Raw genomic sequence first — 25156 nt, 5'->3', positions numbered from 1 at the left:
CATGCAGGGGATGTGAGTTCATATCCCTGGTCAAGGAACTAAGATCCCACATGCTGCGGGGCAACTAAGCCCGCACACCACCAACTACTGAGCCCGCAAGCTCTGAAGCCCGTGTGCTACAACTAGAGAGAAGCCCGCACACCACAAAGAGGAGCCCGCCTGCCGCAACTAAGACCCGACGCGGCCAAATAAATAAATATTTCAAAAATAAATAAATCAATCTTCCCAGGCACTGCTAACATTCAGCCAGTGTTACTAAAGCGCTGCCCTAGACATCATGCTCAGTCCCCACCACGTTTACATTTCAGCTCAAAGGGCAGCTCCTTCGAGAAGCCATCCTCAATCAATACCATCTACCTCCCCTCCGTACCCTGCCTATTTATCTTCAGTGAGTCTATTCTACCTAGGATTCCATCATATGCATATCTGACTGCTTCCCAGTGAGAATGTCGGATGGATGAGGCCAGAGGCTGTGTCCCCAGTGCTTGGCTCGCACAGATGCTCAGGACAGAGCTGTTGCCGCAATGAACCTCCACCAGTCCCCCTTGGTCCGACTCTGGCTCTGGGGACTGCAGTTCTGCAAGGAGGCCACCAGGCGGCGATAGTGCCCAACTGCGTTAAAAGTAGCCCCTAGACCCACCAGGCTGGCTGTGCCAGCCCCAGCCTGCCCTGTGCCTGGCCATCGCTGAGAGGAAGCAGCAAGAACCACGGCAGAGAGCATGGTGTCCTCCTTCTCCTCATTCCTAGACTCAGAGCCACAGGGCCCTGAAAACACCCCACCCAGACTAAAGTCAGAGGGAGAAGGCCCCGCTGCCCTGTCTGGAGCCTCCAAGCCCTTCCCTCTTACCTGGCCACGCACCAGAGCCCTGGATGTAGCTGCTTGGGTATGACTCCCACGGGTCCCCCCACACAGCTCGTGACTCACACCCGAGGGACCTGCAGGTCTGTTTGCCATGGCCAGTGTCTGCAGACACACTGAATATCCATTGACGGGGGGCTGTGACACATGCTGTCTCCTTCCACACAACAGGTTCCCACACCCACAAAGAGGAACAAAGAAGTTGTTGTAAGGTCCTCTCTAAACCAGTCCCACTTTGTTCCTTTCACAGCACCAGTCAGTGATGGCCTGCGGGCCAAATCCAGTCCCTGCCCTGCTTTTGTCCAGCCTTGAGGAGGGCTGAGAAGTGTTTACATGTTTAAATGGTTGGGGAAAAAAAACCTAATTTTGTGACACATGAAGATGAAATGACCAGGGTGTGCCTGGGCAGAGACAAGGCCCCACGCTGCCCACGGAACTCCTAGGAGCTCAGGCCCCCATCCTGGCCATGGAAAGGCAATCACTCCCCTGCCACTGTTTTTCCAAGACTGACCCAGGATTTCCCTTCTGTTCTACATCTCTGTCAGTAAATTCCCAGGAACTGGACTTCCCAGGAAAGCACCACTAGGGGCCCTTATTTATAATGTGCCTGCCACCCATGGAGCTGTTGTTCCTAACCTCTCATGGCCCCGTCCCCTGTGTTTGATCGGGCAAACGTGACACGGCCATCCTGACCAAATGGAAAACTGCATCGAGGACGACCAAGCCATTTTTCCAAAACAGTTTAATTAAAAAAAGGTGAAGAATCTGAAAAAATTGGGGGGTGGGGGAACCCAAAAGAGCATACCGTGTGAGTCCACTGGCTCAGTCACAAAGAAACACCATCATCAAAAAAGATATTTAAGTTTAATACAAATTTTATACAAAGAAAATGTGAAAAAATACTTCCATATGCTAAAAGCAATTATGCTTCACAAATAAGGCCAGCTAGGCTATTTTTTTTTTTTGACAACTGCAATTCACAAATGTTCTTTCTCTCCTGTTTTCTTCTAATACTCTCTTTTTATTTCTTCTCTAATATGGGTAACTAGCTGGAAACTGTACAGTTTGCATCCTCTTATCAACAATGAAGAGAAAGGAAACGAGACTAAAATGTACAACAGAAGGTACTGGAATGATATCGTACAATTAATTTTTCTCATATACATACATCACCTTTTTGCTTTGTTCAATGCTTCTTGTTTTACACAACATACAAAACGGTACTACAGCATACGTAGTGTAACAGACAGCGCGGCGGTGTCCTGTGTCTTCCCACACTGCCTTTGTTTCATGCTGACATAAAAACATAAATCATACATACATGCTTCATCCCAGACTGAAATGTCCTCCGCGTGCGTCTTGCCTTTGACTTCTCACTTCCGCAAAGCACGGCCCGCCTCCTACCAAGTGGGTTTGAGTGTCTTTAAAGGAACCACAAAGCAAAGAAAAGATCTGTTTCAGAGCTTCTGACTTGAACCCTCTCTAAGTTCTTCCCTTCTGCAACTGAGCTGAGCAGGGCTTGTTTCTAGTTGATATTCTGTAAACAAGGACGTTGGTGTTTTTTTTTTTCCCTTTTATAGGAGTAGAGTCATCATGGAAATCACATAAAATAAACGAGCTCCTCCACATGTCCTTCTGGTCCAGAGAGCTTGTCTTTTAAAACATGATAACACAGCATTTGAAAAGGGCCAATGGTTGGATGTGACGTGCCCACGACAGCACCGAATATGTGTCGGAAACTCCTGATCCCAGTGTGCTGTGTACAGACATAAGAATGGAAACGGCCCACTTTCCCCTGGGCATCCCAGGATGAGGACCTGTGTGCCACGGTGATCCCCACGCCCTCTCCATACCACTGTGACAGGTGGGCTGGCTGACCATCCCTTCTCCAACATTCAAACATTCTTTTTGTTGTTGGGTGTGTTTCTTTTTTTTTTAATTGTTTTTCTCTCTCTCTCTTTTTTTTTTATAAGTTAAAGTCAATACAAATATAAAAAGGGGAAGGTACTCTAGGTTCAATGACATCCACAAATTGTACATTATTTACATCTAAAGCATAGGTTTCATGTGGGTGGAACGCTCCTCTGTCAAGGCTAATGCTGGGCGTGACGTAGTGCGGGCTGCCCTCCGTGCCAGGTGCAAAGGCCAAGTCTGAATGGTTGGAATCCTCCAGTCTGAGGGTGGCGATTCTCCTGTCTCACATTTCTTTGCTGTTTCCGGTTTTCCTGGTGTCTGGTTTTTTTTTCCTCCATGGGATGGGTGACTTGTGCCCCAACGTGTCCCTAGTCCCAGAAGGTGTCCAGCCGAGACTCTTTCGGGATGAGGCTCTTCGAACTGGTGCTGGCGTTGTGCTCAGAGCGTGTCGATCCCCGTTTCTCATCGCTGCCGCTCCAGCAACTGGATTTACTGCTCCGGGAATGGTCTGGGTTGGGGGGAAGTCAACCGGAAGGCAGGTTTTTAGCATTCCTGCCCACTTCCAGTGAATCAGAACCATCCCTGTGTGTGATCTGCACCTGCTTCCTGGTACCACCTTCCCCGCCCGACTCCACACAACACACATGGTCAAAATCCTGCCACCACTTACCACCCTGAATTTGCGTGTCTGTGGCGTACATGGGCAGAACTTATTTTTTTTAGGATTTAACAAGAGCTGATTGGAAAAACAGGAGGGAATCGTGCTCAGAGAGAATAAAGGTGAGTGGGGACAGGTACTAAGTTATCGAGGAAGGCACTTCTTCTGTGGTACCTGGGACCAGGCACCCCTCCTACATGACCAGACACCAAGCACCCCATGCCCTTGTGTCCTACCTTGGCCACTAAAAAAGGCACTGAAATTTGGCATTCGATCTACTTACTTCTGTTAATAGAGTTTCTTTAATCAGTTTATAGGCAACTTGAAAAACAGACTTAGAGCCAAACCACCCGAAGCAGAGGAGTGAGGACCAGAACGGTTAAGCCCAGCTGGGCTTAATGGTGAAGACCCACTGGCTCCCAGTAAGGACAAGCTTAAGGGTCACTGAAGGACGCAAGAACCAGAGTAAGACCTACGGGAGCTTCAAGGGCACGTGCGCCACAAGGAGCTACATCCTGGCTGAGTAAGATACGAGGACACTGAAGGAAGGGCCAAGTGAGGTGTCTGTCCCACTGTGAGACGGCCCCAGCCTGCAGGCTCAGCGGGATGGCTGACTCTAAGAGACCCACCAGCACATCACTAAGACCCCATCATATCTTAGATCATTTACCCAGTTCAGACAGACTGGGACAAAACTTTCTTTTTTAACTTCTTGAGGTGGGGTGAGAATATGTGATTGAGAGAAGTCGGCTGTCAAGCTCAGAGACAGAATTGGAGTGAGGGAACAAGGGACCATATCATCGCCTAGGGGGTGACCTTTCTGGTGATACGGCAGGCATGTACGTGGTCCTGAGGTCTGTTTCTGCAAGATAAGTAGTGAAGAGAATGATCAAAGGATCTCCCAAGTAACATATTCATTCAGGAGAGAACTCTTCTTAGTCCCTTGCATCGGTGACCAGAAGGGGGCAGTATTGTATCGTGGTGGGCAGAGGGGCGCCAGGGTGGAGCTGTCTTGCGGATCCTGAATCCACCGCTTCTTAAGCGTTCTCCCCTACTCGCGATGCCTACACCGTTAGTCCTCTGGAAGGTCAGTGACACAGCCGGTTATCACCACAAGGAGAAGATCCTGCAACAATGCAATCAAGTCACACTGAGCCTCCCCAGCTCTGCTGAAGGTGGAGACCAGCTGGGCCACTTAGAAGAAACGGGAGCAGGGCTGAGCTCAGCACAGAAGCTGCATCCCAGAGCGAGGCTGGCCACCTGAGTAACTGCAGAGCCTGACTCCTCCCACGGACCGGACATGGGGCGGTGGTTGATTCGACCCATCCCTGCAGAGGACAATGGGTGTTAGTCTAGGACCCTTTCTGAAAAGAGCGAGGATGAGGCCCCTTCAAGAAGCCAGACCGGGGACTTCCCTGACAGTCCAGTGGTTAGGACTCCACGCTTCCACTGCCGAGGGTGTGGGTTCGATCCCTGGTCGGGGAGCTAAGATCCCACAAGCTGAGCGGCGTGGCCCAAAAAAACCCTCTTTTCCTACTGGGGTTTCCGATGGCCACCAGAGGCAAAGCTAAGAAGAAACAAGGCAAAGCAAGACCCATCACTCAGGAGAGCAGGAGAAGACACGCCCACAAAGAAAAACACACACAGACACACACAAAACGAGGCTTCCGCGCGCCGGGAAAAGTTCCCCGGCAGCTTCCGTGAGGCGGGCTCATACTTACACTTCTGGGCTGGGTAGCTGGGGTGCGGCTGGTGATCTGTGCTGGTTGGGACAGAGGCAGGTTGCTTGTCACACCTGTTGCTAACTGAAGAGATAGCACAGGCAGCCTCAGAGTCTGGCAGAGGGCTCAAATCCGCACAACCCCAAGGCCTGTCTCTCTGCTCAGCAACAGGCTACTGGTCTTAGCGCTGGGTGGCTGCTTTGTTGATGTCCCCATTTTCCAACTTAATGCATTCACAGGAGACTAAGGCTTTTAAAAATGCATATTAAACCATGAACAGGATCACGGGACACAGCACGGCACTACAGGTGGGAAATATGGCGTACAATGACATAAAAGCAACTACGTAAAGCCATAAATTCGCAGAATTTTGAAAGCAAAATTCTAGGAACCACTAGCTCTGCCAAGAGCTTAATTCAGCCAGGGCAAGGGGAGGCACCAGCACCACAATTTAGGTGGAAAGCTCCACCCAAGGAATCCAGATTTTTCAGGGCAAGTAATCACTAATCTACTGCCAAGGCTGATGACAGAACAGGGAAGAGAGGGCGACGGAGGTGCATGTGGTGAGAAGAATTGAGGAAGAGGCTACAGATGAGGTATCAGTGGGCCACTCCTCAGCCATGACGGAAGCACACCAACAAATAATATCTGAGATGGAAAGAGTCTAAAATGTGTGATAGGAAAAGTGTCTCAATAAAATAACTGTCCTAGTGAAGAATTTGGGGGAAATCATTGAAGGTATGATAAAGGAAACATTAAAAAGAAAAAAAAAAAACAGAAACTCCAGGGAAAAGCAAGGCTATATACAAAGGTGGAAATGTAATCGCAGCACACATCTGCAACAAATGGCACGATCAGAATGATGGAAACACAGATTATCATATGTCAATTTTTTAGGCTCAGCCAACAGCCGAAAGCGAGAAGACCCAACTGAAGTTACAGGAGAGATGCACATGTCCTCCACCTTGGTGATGGGAGAGTCAAAGTGGGAAGATGGCAAGTCTGGATATGACAGGGGTAGGAGAGGTGAGGGAGGTGGTGGGCACCAAGAGAGGGGGCAAGAGATACTGTCCCCAGCTGACAGAACAAGAACTAAGGAGCAAGTGTTTTACTTGACCAAGGTAACCCATAGGCACATCAAACAGTGACATAAGTAGTTTGGGAGGAGGGCGAGTAGAGAGGTGATAAAAGACCCCAATTCTCATCTTTTAAAGCCAGAAGTCAACAAGCAACGTCTAGATAAAGTCCAGAAATAGAAGTATGGGGAAACATGTTATTTACATTATTTACAAATAAGGAGGAGGTTAAGTGCCAGATGTACCCAAAGACAGCCATGGAGACTGAGGGTAGGAACTGTTTTTCCCAGTACAGTTTTATTTTCTCTAACTATAGTCATCCCTTGGTGTCAGGGATAGCACAGGGGATTGGTTCCAGGACCCACCACAAGATACTAAATTCCATGGACACTTAAGTCTCATGGTCGGCCCTCCATATCCAAATCCACGGATTCAACGAACCACAGATCGTGTAGAACCGTGCTGACTATGGGAAAAGATCCATGTATACGTGGACCCGTGCAGTTGAAACCCCTTCAAAGGTCAACTGGATATGCGTGCATTGCTTTACAATCTTAAAATGAAGAGACAAGTGAACAGGAAAGGCCCACGCCCACCCCGAGGAAGCTCCTACCCCCTACTAAACCTTCCTCCCTCCCGACTAGACCCTCGTCTTAACCAGCCTAGTTCCAGAAGTCTATAAAGAGCTCAGAAACCTCAGTGTTTGTAAGTACAGCCCACGTTCCTCCACAAGATTCCATGTACACTGTCAGCAAGCAGTGAGCGCTAGCAGAAACCATTAGACGTAAGGGGAATCAGAAAACCAGCCAGTCTGTCTGCTCTGCCGCCAGCCATCACCCAGGGTGCTTTGGTGAGTAAATAGGGGAAAGTGAGAAGCCTGGGGCTCGCTGTCCTGACCTGGCCTCCAGTGACCTCCTGCTCGGTTCCCTTCGGCCCACACTCCAAAGTAACACGGCAGCACTGCCTGAAAAATGCTCTTTCCTCCAGCTGCTGACGATGTGGGACCTTTCCCTCCCTCCCTGCTTTCCCCCATCTCATCGTTAGCCTCCTCTGGACGATATTGTCCCCACTCCCCAACCCCGGCGCCAAGTCACCAGCGTCTTCCAGGCTCCTGGCTCCCTCTCTCCAACTTCCCTTTCTACCCCCTCGGACACCAGGGTGCTTCAGGTGGAGAAGGAGGGGGAGGTCAGCCAACAACGGCCCGTGGGCCAAATTCAGGCCAGTGCCTGTTTTTCCAAGTACAGGTTCACGGGAGCACAGGCCCACCCATCTCTTTGTGTGTCATCTGTGGCTGCTTTCATCCGACAACGGCAGTCGAGCAGTTCTGACAGAAACTGTGTGGCCCTCGAAGCTTAAAATGTTTACTCTCTAGGGCTTCCCTGGTGGCGCAGTGGTTGAGAGTCCGCCTGCCAATGTAGGGGACACGGGTTCGTGCCCCGGTCTGGGAAGATCCCACATGCCGCGGAGCGGCTGGGCCCGTGAGCCATGGCCGCTGAGCCTGCGCGTCTGGAGCCTGTGCTCCGCAACGGGAGAGGCCACAACAGTGAGAGGCCCGTGTACCGCAAAAAAAAAAAAAAAATTTACTCTCTGGTCCTTTACAGAAAGTCTGCCAACCCCTGGGCTAGGTAACATCTCATCCACCTCAGAACTGAGGTACGATGCATCTCCCAACCACCTTCCTGCACGCAAGCTTCCCTGTCCCAACAGATTCCATACTCCCAGGGCATCACTAATCTTCCCAAGGCCCGTTAATCTTCCCACATGGATTGCACCACTTTGCTGCTCCAAAACCTCAACAGCACCCCCGTCTGCAGCAGTATTTCCAACTTGAGCCCTTCTCACTCCACCTTTGCAATTGTGACACGTCCACTCAGTTCGTACTGTTATTTTAAACTCATTTTCAACTTAAGTCAAACAGAAACTCTTATATCATCACCAAAAAGCAGGAAAGCAATAATACCTGCCATACATAGAAGACAACTCTACAAATCAACATAATGAAAACCAAATTGTAGTAGAAAATTCTAGGTGGGTGCCATGCTGCTGAAGTTAAAAAGACAGATATCAAAAAAAAAAAAAAAAGAAGAAGAAGAAATCAAAGGGATGAAGAAGATACCTTAGCACCAAACTGAACTTGTTCTCAGAGATGTAACCAGAGGACTGAAGGGGGAGTGAGAAGTGAGTTTTTTCAACAGGTGGTTCAATCGTATTTAATGCCAAGTTCGTGAAGTCAGCTCGTGTCACTCCCCCTGGTGCACCCCGAACCTGAACCCCACTTCAGGAAACTTTCTCAAGCCACCCTAACAAAGGACATCCCTTCTTCCTCTATGCACTAAAAGAAAATGTTTGGCTTTCAGTTGAAGAGAATGACCCGGCAGAGAGAAAGATCCTAGAGCTGAAGGACCTTGAATTAAGCAGAACTGCCCTCACTGAAGACACCTTCTTTGAACCCTTCTGGAATGCCCTCAAACCGGTTTAGGAGGGTGCAGGGGAAAGACCCTTTGGGCTAGAAAAGAGGACAGCTCAACTGCACAGAAGGGGAAAACCAAAAGTCAGTGTCAGATAATTCCCCAGAACAGCCTACCAGGTTATCCCTCAAGTCTTTTTTCCTCCGAATGCTCAAGTACCCTCATCCACTAAATGCGGGCATTGGGACCTCGGGGATAGTTTCACAGTTTCATTTCCTGTGGTCATTTCTCTGAGGGCAGAAGAACTGCCCAACCCAAATGCATCTTCTATGCCACCCCAGGTCAGCAACGGAACCCTATGTCTTTGATGTGGTACCCCAAGAAATCAAACAAGTACAGGTAAATCCTGATCCGTTTGGAGAAGTGCCTGAAAGCCACCTTGCCCCGCCACTCCTTCACCCCCGCTGACCCGCCCAGGGCATCCCCAAGGATCCCTAAGGACCCACAGTTTGAAAATCACAGCCCTACACCCTTCAGCTTCTCCCTGAGGACATGGCTCCCCTCTGCCCGTGTGGACCGTGAGAGCACCATTCGCCCACCAGGGGGGCAACATACCAGAGCCTTGGTTGGAGCCTAAGAGAATGGAGGAGGGCGTCTCCCTGGAGCCAGAGAGGTCGAGGGTCTAGAAATACAAAAAGAGAGTCATGGAGGCAAGGCACTGGGGCCAATGCAGCCCCCCCAGGGAAGCCCAGGGATCCATGGGGGCACTCACCACGGCCCCTACAGCACCCTCGTGCCCTCTGCCTGGCGTGCTCAGGCGGGGGAGGCCAGGTCAGCTGGGGGGCCCTGCACCTGTGCCCTTTTCTGCTCTACCTCCCCAAAACACAGCACTGGGGGCTCCTCACTCAACTCTAGAGCCGTGGCTTCAAGAACACTGGTCCTCAGCTCCCCTCTCTGACCTAACGCCCACCCCAGATTTCTGCCACATCCCAAAAGGAAGCTCAGCCATCCCTCAGTACCCGAAGTGGGATGGTTCCAGGAGTCCCCAAGGGTACCAAAATCTGGGGATGTTCCAGCTCCTTACACACAAAAAAGGCCTAGTACGGTGAATACAGTGGGCCCCCTGTATCCGAGGATTTCGAATACATGGATTCAACCACACATGGATGGAATTTCGGTTGGTTGCATCCAAGGATGAGAAACCCACGGATACGGAGGGCTAACTGCATATTACATCAAATTATATCAGTTCACTTTTATTTCACCTTAACCTCTTACTAAGCAATAATATCAATGAAATCAAAGGGTTTTAACTGCTGGGATGACTTGCTTTTTTCCTAATAGACAGGAAATAAATACATAATGACTACAAATGTAAAAAAATGATCAAGGTGCCACCTAAAATAATGTTTGCGTGCAATTACATATACCACACACTGGGCAAGTAAGTAGGAGGTGGAACCTGTGTGTCCAAAAGAGCAGCCACCAGCCTCCTGTGACTACCTGTATTTAAATTAATTATAATTCAATAAAATTTTAAATCCAGGTCCTCAGTCACACTAGCCACAGTTCAATCGCTCAACAGCTACACGCGGCTAGTGGCTCCCATGCTGGGCAGAGCAGATACAAAACATTCCCATCGTCTCAGAAGGTTTTGCGGACAACGCTGCCCTAAACACACACCTTGTGAAAAGGAGCCCTGCTAAGACTGTCACCCCATCTGCAGCCTGAAGACAGACAAACCTCCCTAGAGCACAGGACTCGCCGGGGTGGCGGGCATGGGGGTGGGTCTGAGACTCTGCGTGGCCCAAAGCCACGTGGGATGGAGACTCACCGAGCCACTGTCCTTGCTTTTCTCGGCTGGCGTCTCCTTCTCTTTCGAGCTGCTGGTTTCCGGGGGGGCTGCCTGCGTGTTGGAGGAGGTCCCCTGGGATGACTTGTTTAGTGTTTCCGTGTTCACCTCGGCGTCTGCTTCCTGCTGAGGCGCGGTAGCTGAGGGCAAAAGGGGACAGAAGCCAAGTGTAAGCCGAGCGTGATGGCTCCCGGGCCCACGGGGAAGCCCGTTCTGCGCAAACCGACACCTGTAAGAGACGCAGCTGCCACCCAGGCCCACTCAGGGCACAAGCACAGGCCCAGGGTGGCTGGACCAAAGCTTTCCAGACGCAGGAATTCCAGACTGTGCATGAAAATATGTTCATTTCTAAGAGTCTGTGATTCAAGTTTTATTAAATCATTCTGGAGAGAAAGAATGTTCGTGAAACAAACACCCTGTAAACTGCTGTTCCAATTACTCATTTCATCATTTCTAATTTTAGACCAGTTTTCACCCCATGTTTTACCCTATAACAGCAGAGCTGAGTGCTTCTGACAGACCACCCAGGCCACAAATCCTGAAATATTTACTCTCTGGACCTTCATAAAAAAAAGCTTACCAACCCCTGCTCCAGAGCTTCTCAAATTTGGGTCATTCGTGTATCACCTTTGAAAAACTTGTCAATCTGTAGATATACTCCCTTATCATATTATTTATGTTACTTGTATTTAACTTATGTATTTTATTTATTTTTGGGTGCGTTGGGTCTTTGCTGCTGCATGCAGGCTTTTCTCTAGTTGCAGCGAGTGGGGGCTACTCCTAGTTGCAGTGCGCGGGCTTCTCGTCGCAGTGGCCTCTCTCGTTGTGGAGCACAGGCTCCAGGCGCGCGGGTCCCAGCAGCTGTGGCTCGCGGGCTCGAGAGCGCAGGCTCAGTAGTTGTGGAGCATGGGCTTAGTTGCTCCGCGGCATGTGGGATCTTCCCGGACCAGGGCTCAAACCCGTGTCCCCTGCATTGGCAGGCGGATTCTTAACCACTGCGCCACCAGGGAAGCCCTGTTATCTGTATTTAAATAAATTATTTGAAATGGAGACTTTTATTTCTAAGCATAGAAATCTAACATTAGCCATAAATAAATGCTAACCGTAAAATAATCACTAATAAATACTATTAACAAATTCTAACTAGACAGTGTTTCCTGCTGGAGTTTCCTAGCCTGGGATCTGCTTGCTCTGTATTAGAAAGAGATTTCAGGGGACTTCCCTGAAGTCCCCACAGTGCACCACAACTACTGAGCCTGCACTCTAGAGCCCGCGAGCCACAACTACTGAAGTCTGCGCAGCCAAAAATAAAAAAAAATAAATTTATGGAAAGAAATTTCAAAGACCGATTAGTTCCAAACCAACACTTTTTCCTTCGCGTGAGCACTGGGATCCCTTATTCAACACTATGAGTCCAGGATGGGCTCCATTGTGGGGGCTGTCCTGTGCATCCTGCAGGGCGTTTAGCAGCATCCCTGGCCCCTGCCCTCTCGATGCCAGCGGCACCCCCCTCGGTTATGACAACCACGAATGTCTGCAGTCATTGCCAGTGTCTTCAGAGAGGGGACAGAGACAAAAACTGCCCCCGGTGGAGAACCAACCACGGCAACTCACATGAAACTAAAGCGATCATCGCATGCCCCGCACTGTGGCGAACAACACTGTGGCCAAGGAGACGAGAGGTTCAAAACACCTGTGTCTGGAGTCTCGGCTCCATGGCTGTGTGCTGCTCTCCCGTGTGTAAGAGTCACACAGGTGGTGAGCGAGCATGACGAGGGTCCTGTGGTCCAGGGGGGAGCCAAGAGCCCGCCCTCTGCAGCCTGGGCCAGGAGGTGCCCCCGGGGCCCTACCTGACTGGGTGCAGGACTTCATGTGCTCAGGCCAGTGGGCCTGCTGGCAGGGGTAGTCGCAATAGCTGGTGTTCCAGCAGCAGTAGAAGATGGCCTCCTTCTTGCAGTTGGCGCACCACTGCTTCTTCTTGGTCTCGTCCACCGCCTGCTGCTTCTCCAGCTCCAGCTGCTTCTTCACCTCTGCGATGAGCCGGTCCCGCTCCTGCTCTAGGCTCTGCCGCATCTCAGCCATGGTCAGCTCTGCCGGGTGGGGGAGGGGAGGAGGGGGAGGGGAGAGGAGCAGATGCCAGCTTCATCACCTGTCCCCCGGCCCAGGCCATGGGGTCATTCACACCAGGTCAGAACATGGATTCCAACAGACTCGGGCATGGATCCTGGCTTGGAGATGCCCTGGCTGTGTGATACCCCCTGGGTGAGACACCCAAGCCCGCCCAAGCCCCAGTGTCTACACCTGTAAGATGAGCATCCACCACGCTGACCAACAGAGCTGCTTGTGATAATGAACGTCAGGTGCCAAGGATGCAGATAAGGGGGCCCTATGGGGATTCTGCAGGAAGCCCTCAAATAAACCCTTGAAACGATTTCCACTAAACTCCCTTTGAACTTTATCATTAGTATAAGCCTTTTTTTCTATCAAATACTTACATAGCACCTACTATCTGTAGGCACTGCTGTAAGCACTTTATAAACACGAACTCCTTTAATCCTTTTATACTACTAACCCTATGCGGTAAGCATTACTAAATACCCCTTTCACAGATGAGGAAACTGAGGCACAGAGCTAACAAGGGCAGAGGGGGGGCTACAACTTGGACATGCTGTGTCCTTGGTGTGTGGCTCTAATCTACCGGACACAGGGTGTCGTGACCGGTCACCAGGCTAATAAAACAACTATCAAACTGCTCGCGCTACTGAGATTTCTCTCAATTTTACGTCAGACAGCGTGCAACACCTGGGAGCGACTTGCACACTGGAATAAAAGAAAAATAAATGGTTCCTCGTGCAACACCTCGGAGCGACTTGCACACTGGAATAAAAGAAAAATAAATGGTTCCTCGTGCAACACCTGGGAGCGACTTGCACACTGGAATAAAAGAAAAATAAATGGTTCCTCGATTCCTTAAAATCCTCCTCCTGAAATTTAAAAAAAAAAAAAAAAAAAAAACACCCTCCAAAAAACCACCAATAAAGAAAATTAACCCCTGGTAAAGATAAAAAGCACTTGTATCCGGACACAACATTTCCAGCTAGGAGTCTGCCAACCATGACAAGCTCTGTCCAGCCCACATGTATTTTTTCAAATGTGTGGCCACTATTTTTAAATGAAACGATTCTGCATAAAAATAGATTCCTTGACTTTACAAGAAAAACAGGAAGAAGTGACAACATTCCAATAAACTTCCCTCCTGGCAACAAGGGAAGGAGCAGGGCGGGGGCGGGGCTTTCCTGGTAGGCTTCCGAAGGACTGGCGTTTGCGTGATTTAAACAAGTATCACCTGCAAGCAGGTGGGCACCCCCCCCACCCCCACCCCCACCCCCGCCCCGCCGGGTCTGCCTCCCTAACAGAACCTCCTGGTTGCCAGCGTTCTGACTCTGAGGCTGATACTACTCAAGGGTCTGAAAGAAACTGCTCTGCCTTTGGGGGGAGACCCTTTTACGATATCCCCACAGAGCAGTAAGCGAAACATCAATCTTATCTACAATCCATGGACCAACGCCCTCGCCATGACGTGGGGCACACAGGAAGCATCCAGAACTTTAAGATGCCTGATGGTCAGTGGCTACAAGGAGGAAAGTCTGGAGCCACAGCGCCCAGACGTGAACTACAGCTGTGTGACTTTGCACATACATGTCTGTGCCTCAGTTTCTGCTGGAAATAACAGACCCCTTTTTATCAGAAGGGTCTCTGTGAGAACTAGCTAATTCGTGAAAACTTCAGCCAGTTGCTGGAACAAGGTCAGAGCTCATAAGCAGGAGCTGCTACCAAGGCTGTTGTGATGACCTTGTTGCTGGTGTTGGTATTCTGAAAAGAGGAAAAGGAGGGTGCCCTCCAGCTCCATCCTTCGTATCTGGTTTCTCCAGGTCAGACTCTCCAGGATGCTGTGGTCTCCCCACCAGTGGTGCATCCCCCTGCTCTACTTTTGATTCAATTCACATCTGGGTCAAACGCCAGAGGTGTCAAGAAGCTCACATCCAGAACCTTCCACAGTGCAGACCAAGTCAGCAGGACTTACCCAAGTTGTGTTTCATTTCCGAGAGCTCCTGCTGGTGCAGCCACTGGAGCTTCTCTATCTCAATCCTCAGCCTGCGAATCTGTAAGGAGAGAGAAAGACTTTTTTACAAAGTGCACCTGGGTGCCTTTTACCAACAGGGCCCGGAAGCTCCAGCTCTCATCACAGGGTTAACGTCATGCGCTGAGGCAGAGAGGGCAGCCTGTGCTGGCCACCCCACAGCTGCAGTAAGAGAGGTGGGCGCCAGTGGGTTAGCCCAAATTCGGGAGAACTTCTGCTCCAAAAAGCCAAATATGGGTCGGCTGTCTTTTCCAAGAAATGCTCTAGGAAAAGCCACTTCAAGTAAGAAAAGAAGACCAGGTCTTCATGATAAATAGTACGCCACAGGTTTGAGGAGGATTTTGGTCTAAAACATGAAACAAAAACAAATAAAAACAAGCTTTATTGTATCTCTTACCTAAGATTTTGGGCACAGGGGTGCATGATCATCCTCTTCAAAGTCCAAAGCTTAACATTTCTGGAAACCATAGGGTATTTTGGGGGGTAGGAGTAAATTTGGAGCCAAATTCGTTTGGAGGAAGGAAAAGGTAAACCCAATGTGAACTGATACAAGGCTGTTGACAGTGCTGAATAATCACAATGGTTCTCAACTGGGATGATTTTTGCCCCCCTCCCTCTCTCCATGACACTGCAGTGCCTGGAGACATTATAGGTTGTTTCTGGCATCCCGGGGGTAGAGGCCAGAGATGCTGCTAAACGTCCCAGATGGACAGGACGGCCCTCACCACAGCGAATCATCTGGCACAAATGTCAGTAGCGTCAAGTTGAGAAATCCTGATTTATCAAACACGGTGGGAACAATTGTACTGTTTCACTGCAGAAAACATTGTATCTAATCGTGGGAGGGAGGCTGCATATTACCTCATTAAAATCTGGAAAATTCTGGCACATATCTGGACCCAAGGTTTCAGGTGAGACATTACGGATCCATACTTTCCACTCCACGCCAGTTAAAATGAACAAAAAGGAACGAAGTATGGTAGCAGGTGGGGGTGAGGATGGGGAAGTTTTTCTAAGTTCTTGTTTGACGTCCCAGCACCATCATCAGGAGGGTCACATCAGCAAAAATACCCAAGGAGATTCACCATTTCTCTTGGGACCTCCCTGAAACCTTTACATTCATGCAGTTCTCTGTTGAAGGCCTATAGGGACACCTTCCTGGAGATTTTTTCCTCTTCGACTGGGTGCCAGCCTCACCCTGCCAGGTCGTCAAGGGCTCTGCATGTGACTCCCCCCAGTTTTCCATCATGACTTTCAGTGACCTCTAGAAGTCCTGCCATTGTCATTTCCCGTGGTGACCTGTTTGCATCGGGCTTGCAGGGAATTAGCCTGGGAGGGAAATTCAGGGAGGCTCTTTTTTTTTTTTTTTAAATAAATGGTCACTTCCTAAGTGGACATTTCAAAGTTTTAACCACGCTCTTCTCTAAGCAATCACCTAAATTAAGGAGGCTGGGGATACACATTCCTGGACAACAGGGATCACCTGTATAAAAAAGTCCAAACTTTGGGAGAAGATGAAGGATCCAATTTTATATGGGGTCAAAAGCACTACTGTCCAGTCTCACCAGTGGAATAACAACTCAAGCTCTGGTTTTGGCTGTATGAGTAGAAGTGAAGTGATTGCACAGAGCAGTGTGTCTCTCCAGAGCGCCAGCTTCCTAGCAAAGTGAAGAAATACCCTCACCACAAACCCCCATCAGCAGAGCGAGCCTGGTGACCAGAGACAGGACCCGAGAGGGATTTCCAGAGAAGCTTCTTCACGGTGCCCCTACTACAGCAGCCCATAAAACACTCTTAGCAAATAGGGAACTGAATGTGTCATCTCTGACCTCGGCTATCGTGCTTCCAGTAGTGTTTTTAGAAAGGTCGTTATATATTTCCGTCATTGTGCCTTTTATTGCATCCATCATCTGAAAGATAAAAACAGAAATGATTCAGGTGATCACTTCCCTGAGGCTTTTTCTAGATGACACACATCTAAAACTTATCTGCGTAAAGCAGTGGTTTCTCCGCTGGGGGTGATTTTGTCCATCCTGGGACACTTAGCATTTTTGGTTGTCATGGCTGGTGGGGGAGGGGGAGAGGGGTGCTGATGGCATCGAGGAGGTGGAAGCTAGGGATGCTCAAAACACCCTACCGTGCTCAGAACAGCCCCTGCAAGAAAGTTATCCAGCCCCACATGTCCCTAGTGCCAAGGTTGAGAGCCTGGTACGAACCAGGCAGGGTAGGAATCACCCACGAGTTCCCTGTGCCATATCATGGGAGTAGTTCACAGCCATAAAGCTAATGTATAGCCACAGGTAAAAGTGGGGAGGATGAATTTGGCCCCAAGATGGTTTGGCCAGCACAGTGGGCTCAAGGGAGAGACTGTTTTGTTGCTGTTGTTTTTTTAAAATTGTTTCTCCTTAAAAAAACTATCATTTTACTGAGATAGTCATATACCATACAATTCACCCATTTACTATGTACAATTTAATGGCTTTTAGTCCATTCGGTGTTGTACATCCATGACCACAATCAATTTCAGAACCTCTTCATTACCCCAAAAAGAAACTCTGCTCCCCGTGAGCCTTCACCCCCCCCAATAACCACATCACCGCCCCCCAGCCTCTGATAACCACAAATCTGCTTTTTGGTCTCTAGATAGAATCTAGATTATTTCATATATGTGGGACTCACACAATACTTGGTCCTCTGTGACTGCCTTCGACTTCGCAGAAAGTTTTCAAGATTTGTCTGTGCTGTATTCCTTTTTAGGGATGAATAATATGGTCCACTGTGTAGATCTAGCTGGTTTGCTATTTTAATGCTTTTGGTCGGGGCATCCACTGCCTTTCCAGTTTCTTTCCCATCTTCCTTTTCTTTAACTATTTGACCCCTGAGGGCATCAGCAAGTCTGTGGCAACAGCTCACGTCCACGCAGCAGGCACCCAGGTGGCTGCTGACGGAATGTGTTTGCAGGGTGGGTTTCTCTTCTATCTGCCACTTGGCCACTGACCTCCCACATCACAGGAGGAAGAGGAGGGGACAGGAGACGAAACTAGGTCTCAGATCTGGCCTGGCCGCTGCCGAGGACCCCCTGTGCTTTGCAGTTTGTTCCAATTCAGTAAGAAGGCAGGACAAACAGCACCTTCACATCTGATGCCCGAGATCTGTTCTCACTGTTACATCTTCTCATCCACAACTCTGAGCCTCGGTTTCCTCATGTATAAAACAAGGATAATAACAGTGCCCCCCTTGTAGGGTACGCAAAAGGATTAAGTGAGAAAACCACAAGAAGACTGTGGTTCGGTACCTGCTGAGGAGTGGGCAGGTTCTGGACCACAATTCAGTGTGGTTCCTAAAGAAATACCTGTTTGTCTCATTTTCACAGAAAAATTAATTCACGTGAACATGTAATTGCAAAACTGTTCCCAACCCCCAAAAGAGTAACCCCCAATTCACCCCAAAATGGGAGGAAAATGAATAAATTATCTGTTGAGATTTCCGCCCCCAGCTTGTTGCAGGTGCCACAGGGGGACACTGCCAGCAAAAACACTTTGTGCTTGGGCTTCCCTGGTGGGGCAGTGGTTGAGAGTCCGCCTGCCGATACAGGGGACACAGGATTATGCCCCGGTCCGGGAAGATCCCACATGCCACAGAGCGGCTGGGCCCGTGAGCCATGGCCGCTGAGCCTGCGCGTCCGGAGCCTGTGCTCCGCAACGGGAGAGGCCATGACAGTGAAAGGCCCGCGTACCACACACACACAAAAAAAACGCTTTGTGCTTTATGGTCAGTCACTCTGTATGGGCCTCCTTACCCACATCCATTTAAAATATTAAAACAAAATTGCTTTACAAGAAAACTTCAGAAAGTGGATGAAATTCAATACTTTACTAATGCCATAGTTACATTCCATTTTAAAGAAATCATGAATTTGCGGACTGACCTTCATTCTTACTTCCAAATATAGCAAAGAAGCCAACAAAGAGCCCTTCTGCCAAAACACACAAATCTGGGTCTTCAACTCTGGGTCACCTCAGACACAAGAAAGTTCATCAGCTACAAAACTATGTCACTGTGTTCATTTTCTTAGCTGCAAAGAAAACGTCTGTCAAAAAGTTCATTCTTCAATTTTGCTCTAAGAGTGAAGGGGGCAACAGTAGGGGATGGAACAGAAGTGGCTGCAGGAGCTGAGAACGCTGGTTTGCTGCAAACCACTAGCCACAGCCGCAAAGCATCCTCAGTTTTCTCTTCTGTAAATAGACAACTTGGACCAAATCAATGGAAGGTGATACAAAAAGTCAAATCAATTGCAAGCAGAACAAGAAGCCATTTGGGCAATACCAGACATTTTCTTAAATCAGTAATTTTAAAAATTACCCCGTTTCAATTTTCTTGCAATCCTACAACAGATCACGTTAGGAAGAAAGGCTCCGTTTGGTGCCATTATGTCTTTAACACTTTCATCATAATCTCTCTCTTTCACAAAAGGAAGATGGACTTAAGCTTCAAGCCTTGACAAAGAACAGGATCTGGTGAGGTTAGACTTAATTTTATTTCAACTAGTTAAGTCAATTTAAATAAAAATACTAAGTCAATACTAGTTCAAGGTGATGAACAGGTAAGACAAAAACTCTGAGGATGGTAACAAGTAACTAATACTTGAATCCTTCCTGTTCTGAAACTCCGGGGCTCTGTAACAATTCTCGTGTTTTATTCAAAAGGGGGCAGAAATACTAAATAAGAGACAAAGTTACCCCCAAGAAGCGGAGTTGCTTGAAAAAGCCACATGTAAGGACAATCAATGTGTGGACACTGGACAGCTGTGCCTAGCAGGCTTGGTGTGAATTCACAAGTCAGCTCAAAGGCAGGTTAAGAGCACACTCACTGGATCCTGGCGGCTACCATCCAACACCAGCTTGCACATTCACCGATTATGTGACCCTGGACAAGCTGTGTGGCCTCGCCAGGTCTTAGTTTTCTCATCTATAAAATAGGTGTGCTTTACAGTACGGTCCTCGTCAACCTGCCACGAAGACTGAGTAAGGAACACATAAAACGTGCTTGGGACAGTGTCTGGGCCAGAGTAAATGCCACGCAGACACTGGCTACTGCTAGTATCATCCTACCTAGTGTGACAGACACTCTGAGAAGGCTCCCCGTGACCTCAGCCCTCTGGGCTTTGTGCCCTGGTGTAATCCCCTCCAAGCATGGGCTGGCCTAGTGACCTGCTTCTAACCCCCGGAATATGGCAGAGATAATAGTCCGTCACTTCTGTGATCACCTACATAAGACTGTGACTTCCATCTTGCTAGCAGGCTTTCTCTACCCCTTGCTGTCATGAAGCGAGCTGCCATGCTGGGCAGGCCACAGGGAAAGGGACTGAGGGTAGACTCCAGCCAACGGCCAGCCGGGAACTGAGGCCCCCAGTCCAAGAGCCCTCAAGGGAGTGAATCCTGCCCACAACCACCTAAGTGAGCTTGGAAGTGGATCCCTCCCCAGTCACATCTTCAGATGAAATCCCAACCCTAGCAGACACCTTGGAGGCAGCCTGCCAGAGGTCCTGAAACAGGGGACCCAGCCCAGCCAAGCCTGGACTCAACACCCACAGAAACTGTCAGATGAATGTGTGTGGTTTTAAGTTGCTACGTTTTGTAGTGATCTGTTATGTAGCAACAGATAACACACCTAGATAGAATAAAAAGAAAATGACCAACAGAAATTCATGAGTAGAAAATTATATATACCACTCTCGCCATCTAGAACTAAAAGAAAAGATTCTACCTTTCACACTCAATAATGAAGCGACTCCTACCATGAGACTTCGAGAAGTCTAGAAACAACTATCCTCAACTCTTGTCACCCATTCTATCAACTTGAACAGTTTACCCACTGGTAACTAATTAGTAATTTACTCATTACTAAAGAGTCAAGTATTATTATTGCCTACTTAGCAATTTACTAAATACTCTTAGATTATTGTCATTAGCTACTATTAAGAGTTACTGAGGATAGAAAGACACTGGAACTCACCAAAACAGATACCCCACATCCAAAGACAAAGGAGAAGCCACAGTGAGACGGTAGGAGGGGCGCTATCACAATAAAATCAAATCCCGTAACTGCTGGGTGGGTGACTCACAAACTGGAGAACGCTTATACCACAGAACTCCACCCACTGGAGTGAAGGTTCTGAGCCCCACGTCAGGCTTCCCAACCTGGGGGTCTGAAAACGGGAGGAGGAATTCCTAGAGAATCAGACTTTGAAAGCTAGCGGGATTTGATTGCAGGACTTCGACAGGACTGGGGGAAACAGAGACTCCACTCTTGGAGGGCACACACAAAGTAATGTGCGCATCGGAACCCAGAGCAAGGGGCAGTGATCCCATAGGAGACTGAACCAGACCTATCTGCTAGTGATGGAGGGTCTCCTGCAGAGGCAGGAGGTGGCTGTGTCTTACTGTGAGGACAAGGACACTGGCAGTAGAAGTTCTGGAAAATACTCCTTGGCGTGAGCCCTCCCAGACTCCACCATTAGCCCCACCAAAGAGCCGGGTAGGCTCCAGTGTTGGGTCGCCTGAGGCCAAACAACCAACAGGGAGGGGACCCAGCCCCACCCATCAGCAGACAAGCGGATTAAAGATTTACGTAGCTCTGCCCACCAGAGCAAGAGCCAGCTCTACCCACCACCAGTTCCTCCCATCAGGAAACTTGCACAAGCCTCTTAGATAGCCTCATCCACCAGAGGGCAGACAGCAGAAGCAAGAAGAACTACAATCCTGCAGCCTGTGGAACAAAAGCCACATTCACAGAAAGATAGACAAGATGAAAAGGCAGAGGGCTATGTACCAGATGAAGGAACAAGATAAAACCCCAGAAAAACAACTAAATGAAGTGGAGATAGGCAACTTTCCAGAAAAAGAATTCAGGATAATGACAGTGAAAATGATCCAGGACCTCAGAAAAAGAATGGAGGCAAAGATCGAGAAGATGCAAGAAATGTTTAACAAAGACCTAGAAGAATTAAAGAACAAACACCTAGAAGAATTAAAGAACAAAACAAACAGAGATGAACAATATAATAACTGAAATGAAAAATACACTAGAAGGAATCAGTAGCAGAATAACTGAGGCAGAAGAACGGATAGGTGACCTGGAAGACAGAATGGTGGAATTCATTGCTGCGGAACAGAATAAAAAGAATGAAAAGAAATGAAGACAGCCTAAGAGACCTCTGGGTAACAACATTCGCATTACAGGGGTCGCAGAAGAAAGGACCTGAGAAAATATTTGAAGACATTATAGTCGAAAACTTCCCTAACATGGGAAAGGCAACAGCCACCCAGGTATAGGAAGCACAGAGAGTCCTATACAGGATAAACCCAAGGAGAAACATGCCAAGACACAGTAATCAAACTGGCAAAAATTAAAGATAGAGAAAAATTATTGAAAGCAGCAAGGAAAAAATGACAAATAACATACAAGGGAACTCCCATAAGGTTAACAGCTGATTTCTCAGCAGAAACTCTACAAGCCAGAAGGGAGTGGCATGACATATTTAAAGTGATGAAAGGGAAGAACCTACAACCAAGATTACTCTATCCAGCAAGGATCTCATTCAGATTCGATAGAGAAATCAAAAGCTTTACAGACAAACAAAACCTAAGAGAATTCAGCACCACCAAACCAGCTCTACAACAAATGCTAAAGGAACTTCTCTAAGTGGGAAACACAAAAGAAAAGGACCTACAAAAACATACCCAAAACAATTAAGAAAATGGTAATAGGAACATACACATCGATAATTACCTTAAACATGAATGGATTAAACGCTCCAACCAAAAGACACAGGCTCGCTGAATGGATACAAAAACAAGATCCATATATATGCTGTTTACAAGAGACCCACTTCAGACCTAGAGACACATACAGACTGAAAGAAAGGGGATGGAAAAAGATATCCCATGCAAGTGGAAATCCAAAGAAAGCTGGAGGAGCAATACTCATATCAGATAAAATAGACTTTAAAATAAAGAATGTTACAAAGACAAGGAAGGACACTACATAATGATCACGGGATCAATCCAAGAAGAAGATATAACAATTATAAATATATATGCACCCAACCTAGGAGCACCTCAATACATAAGGCAACTGCTAACAGCTATAAAAGAGGAAATCGACAGTAACACAATAACAGTGGGGGACTTTAACACCTCACTTACACCAATGGACACATCATCCAAAATGAAAACAAATAAGGAAACACAAGCTTTAGATGACACAACAGACCAGATAGATTTAATTGATATTTAGAGGACATTCCATCCAAAAACAGCAGTTTACACTTTCTTATCAAGTGCACATGGAACATTCTCCAGGACATATCACATCTTGGGTCACAAATCAAGCCTCAGTAAATTTAAGAAAGTTTAAATCATATCAAACATCTTTTCTGACCGCAACGCTATGAGATTACAAATCAATTACAGGGAAAAAAACATAAAAAACATAAACACATGGAGGCTAAACAATACATTACCAAATAACCAAGAGATTACTGAAGAAATCAAAGAGGAAATCAAAAAATACCTAGAGACAAATGACACTGAAAAGACAACAATCCGAAATCTATGGGATGGGGCTTCCCTGGTGGCGCAGTGGTTGAGAGTCCCGCCTGCCGATGCAGGGGACACAGGTTCGTGCCCCAGTCCGGGAAGATCCCACATGCCGCGGAGCGGCTGGGCCCGTGAGCCATGGCCGCTGAGCCTGCGCATCCGGAGCCTGTGCTCCGCAATGGGAGAGGCCACAACAGTGAGAGGCCCACATACCGCATAAAAAAAAAAAAAAATCTATGGGATGCAGCAAAAGCAGTTCTAAGAGGGAAGTTTATAGCTTTACAAGCCTACCTCAAGAAACAAGAAAAATCTCAAATAAACAACCTAACCTTACACCTAAAGGAACTAGAGAAAGAAGAACAAACAAAACCCAAAGTTAGAAGAAGGAAAGAAATCATGAAGAGCAGAGCAGAAATAAATGAAATAGAAACAAAGAAAACAATAGCAAAGATCAATAAAACTAAAAGCTGGTTCTTTGAGAAGATAAACAAAATTGATAAACCATTAGACAGACTCATCAAGAAAAAGGAGAGGACTCAAATCAATAAAATTAGAAGTGAAAAAGCAGAAGTTACAACAGACAACCCCAGAAATACAAAGCATCCTAAGAGACTACTACAAGCAACTCTATGCCAATAAAATGGACAACCTCGAAGAAAGGGACAAATTCTTACAAAGGTATAACCTTCCAAGACTGAACCAGGAAGAAAGAGAATATATGAACAGAGCAATCACAAGTAATGAAATTGAAACTGTAATTAAAAATCTTCCAACAAACAAAAGTCCAGGACCAGATAGCTTCACAGGTGAATTCTATCAAACATTTAAAGAAGAGCTAACACCCATCCTTCTCAAGCTCTTCCAAAATATTGCAGAGGAAGGAACACTCCCAAACTCAATCTATGAGGCCACCGTCACCCTGATACCAAAACCAGAAAAAGATACTACAAAAAGAGAAAATTACAGACCAATATCACTAATGAATATAGATGCAAAAATCCTCAACAAAATACTAGCAAACAGAATCCAACATCACATTAAAAGGATCATACACCATGATCAAGTGGGATTTAACCCAGGGATGCAAGGATTCTTCTATATACGCAAATCAATCAATGTGATACACCATATTAACAAACTGGAGAATAAAAACCATATGATCATCTCAATAGATGGAGGAAAGCTTTGGACAAAATCCAACACCCATTTATGATAAAAACTCTCCAGAAAGTGGGCACAGAGGGAAACTACTTCAACATAATAAAGGCCATATACGGCAAACCCACAGCAAACATCATTCTCAATGGTGAAAAACTGAAAGCATTTCCTCTAAGATCAGGAAAAAGACAACGATGTCCACTCTCACCACTATTATTCAACATAGTTTTGGAAGTCCTAGCCACGGCAATCAGAGAAGAAAAAGAAATAAAAGGAATACAAACTGGAAAAGAAGAAGTAAAACTGTCACTGTTTGCAGATGACATGATGCTATACATACAGAATCCTAAAGATGCCACCAGAAAACTACTAGAGCTAATCAATGAATTTGGTAAAGTTGCAGGACACAAAATTCAAGCACAGATATCTCTTGCTTTCCTATACACTAATGATGAAAAACCTGTATGAGAAATTAAGGTAACACTCCCATTTACCACTGCAACAAAAAGAATAAAATACCTAGGAATAAACCTACCTAGGGAGTGGGTTTATTCAGACCTGTATGCAGAACACTATATGTGTATGCAGAACACTATAGACCTGTATGCAGAACACTATAAGACACTGTATGCAGAACACTATAAGACACTGATGAAAGAAATTAAAGATGATACAAACAGATGGAGAGATATACCATGTTCTTGGATTGGAAGAATCAATATTGTGAAAATGACTATACTACCCAAAGCAATCTGTAGATTGCTTTGGG

General features: G+C 47.3%; 1 protein-coding gene across 32 annotated transcripts in view; it reads right to left on the bottom strand.

Annotated features, from left to right (window-relative positions):
• Window positions 1-1781: 1781 nt before the first annotated feature.
• Window positions 1782-25156, bottom strand: part of ZMYND8 (zinc finger MYND-type containing 8) — a 126013-nt gene continuing 102638 nt past the window's right edge. For 22 of the 32 annotated variants that reach the window (XM_029220532.1, XM_029220547.1, XM_029220543.1 and 19 more), the window contains 7 exons: window positions 16459-16539; window positions 14573-14651; window positions 12339-12578; window positions 10471-10628; window positions 9252-9318; window positions 5153-5236; window positions 1782-3281 (listed from right to left, as the gene is read on the bottom strand). In XM_029220532.1, the coding sequence (XP_029076365.1) occupies window positions 3142-3281; window positions 5153-5236; window positions 9252-9318; window positions 10471-10628; window positions 12339-12578; window positions 14573-14651; window positions 16459-16539 (849 nt within the window). In that variant the 3' untranslated portion in view covers window positions 1782-3141. Of the gene's footprint in view, window positions 3282-4101; window positions 4558-5152; window positions 5237-9251; window positions 9319-10470; window positions 10629-12338; window positions 12579-14572; window positions 14652-16458; window positions 16540-25156 lie in introns of all 32 variants that reach the window. The other 10 variants (XM_029220546.1, XM_029220558.1, XM_029220554.1 and 7 more) reach the window with 2 other exon arrangements.

The sequence above is a fragment of the Monodon monoceros genome, unplaced genomic scaffold (genome assembly GCF_005190385.1).
Source record: "Monodon monoceros isolate NGI ecotype Baffin Bay Population unplaced genomic scaffold, NGI_Narwhal_1 Super_Scaffold_13, whole genome shotgun sequence".
NCBI classification, from domain to species: Eukaryota; Metazoa; Chordata; class Mammalia; order Artiodactyla; family Monodontidae; genus Monodon; species Monodon monoceros.
The sequence above is the reverse complement of the archived record's forward strand: the minus strand, read 5'-3'. Positions and strand labels throughout refer to the sequence as shown.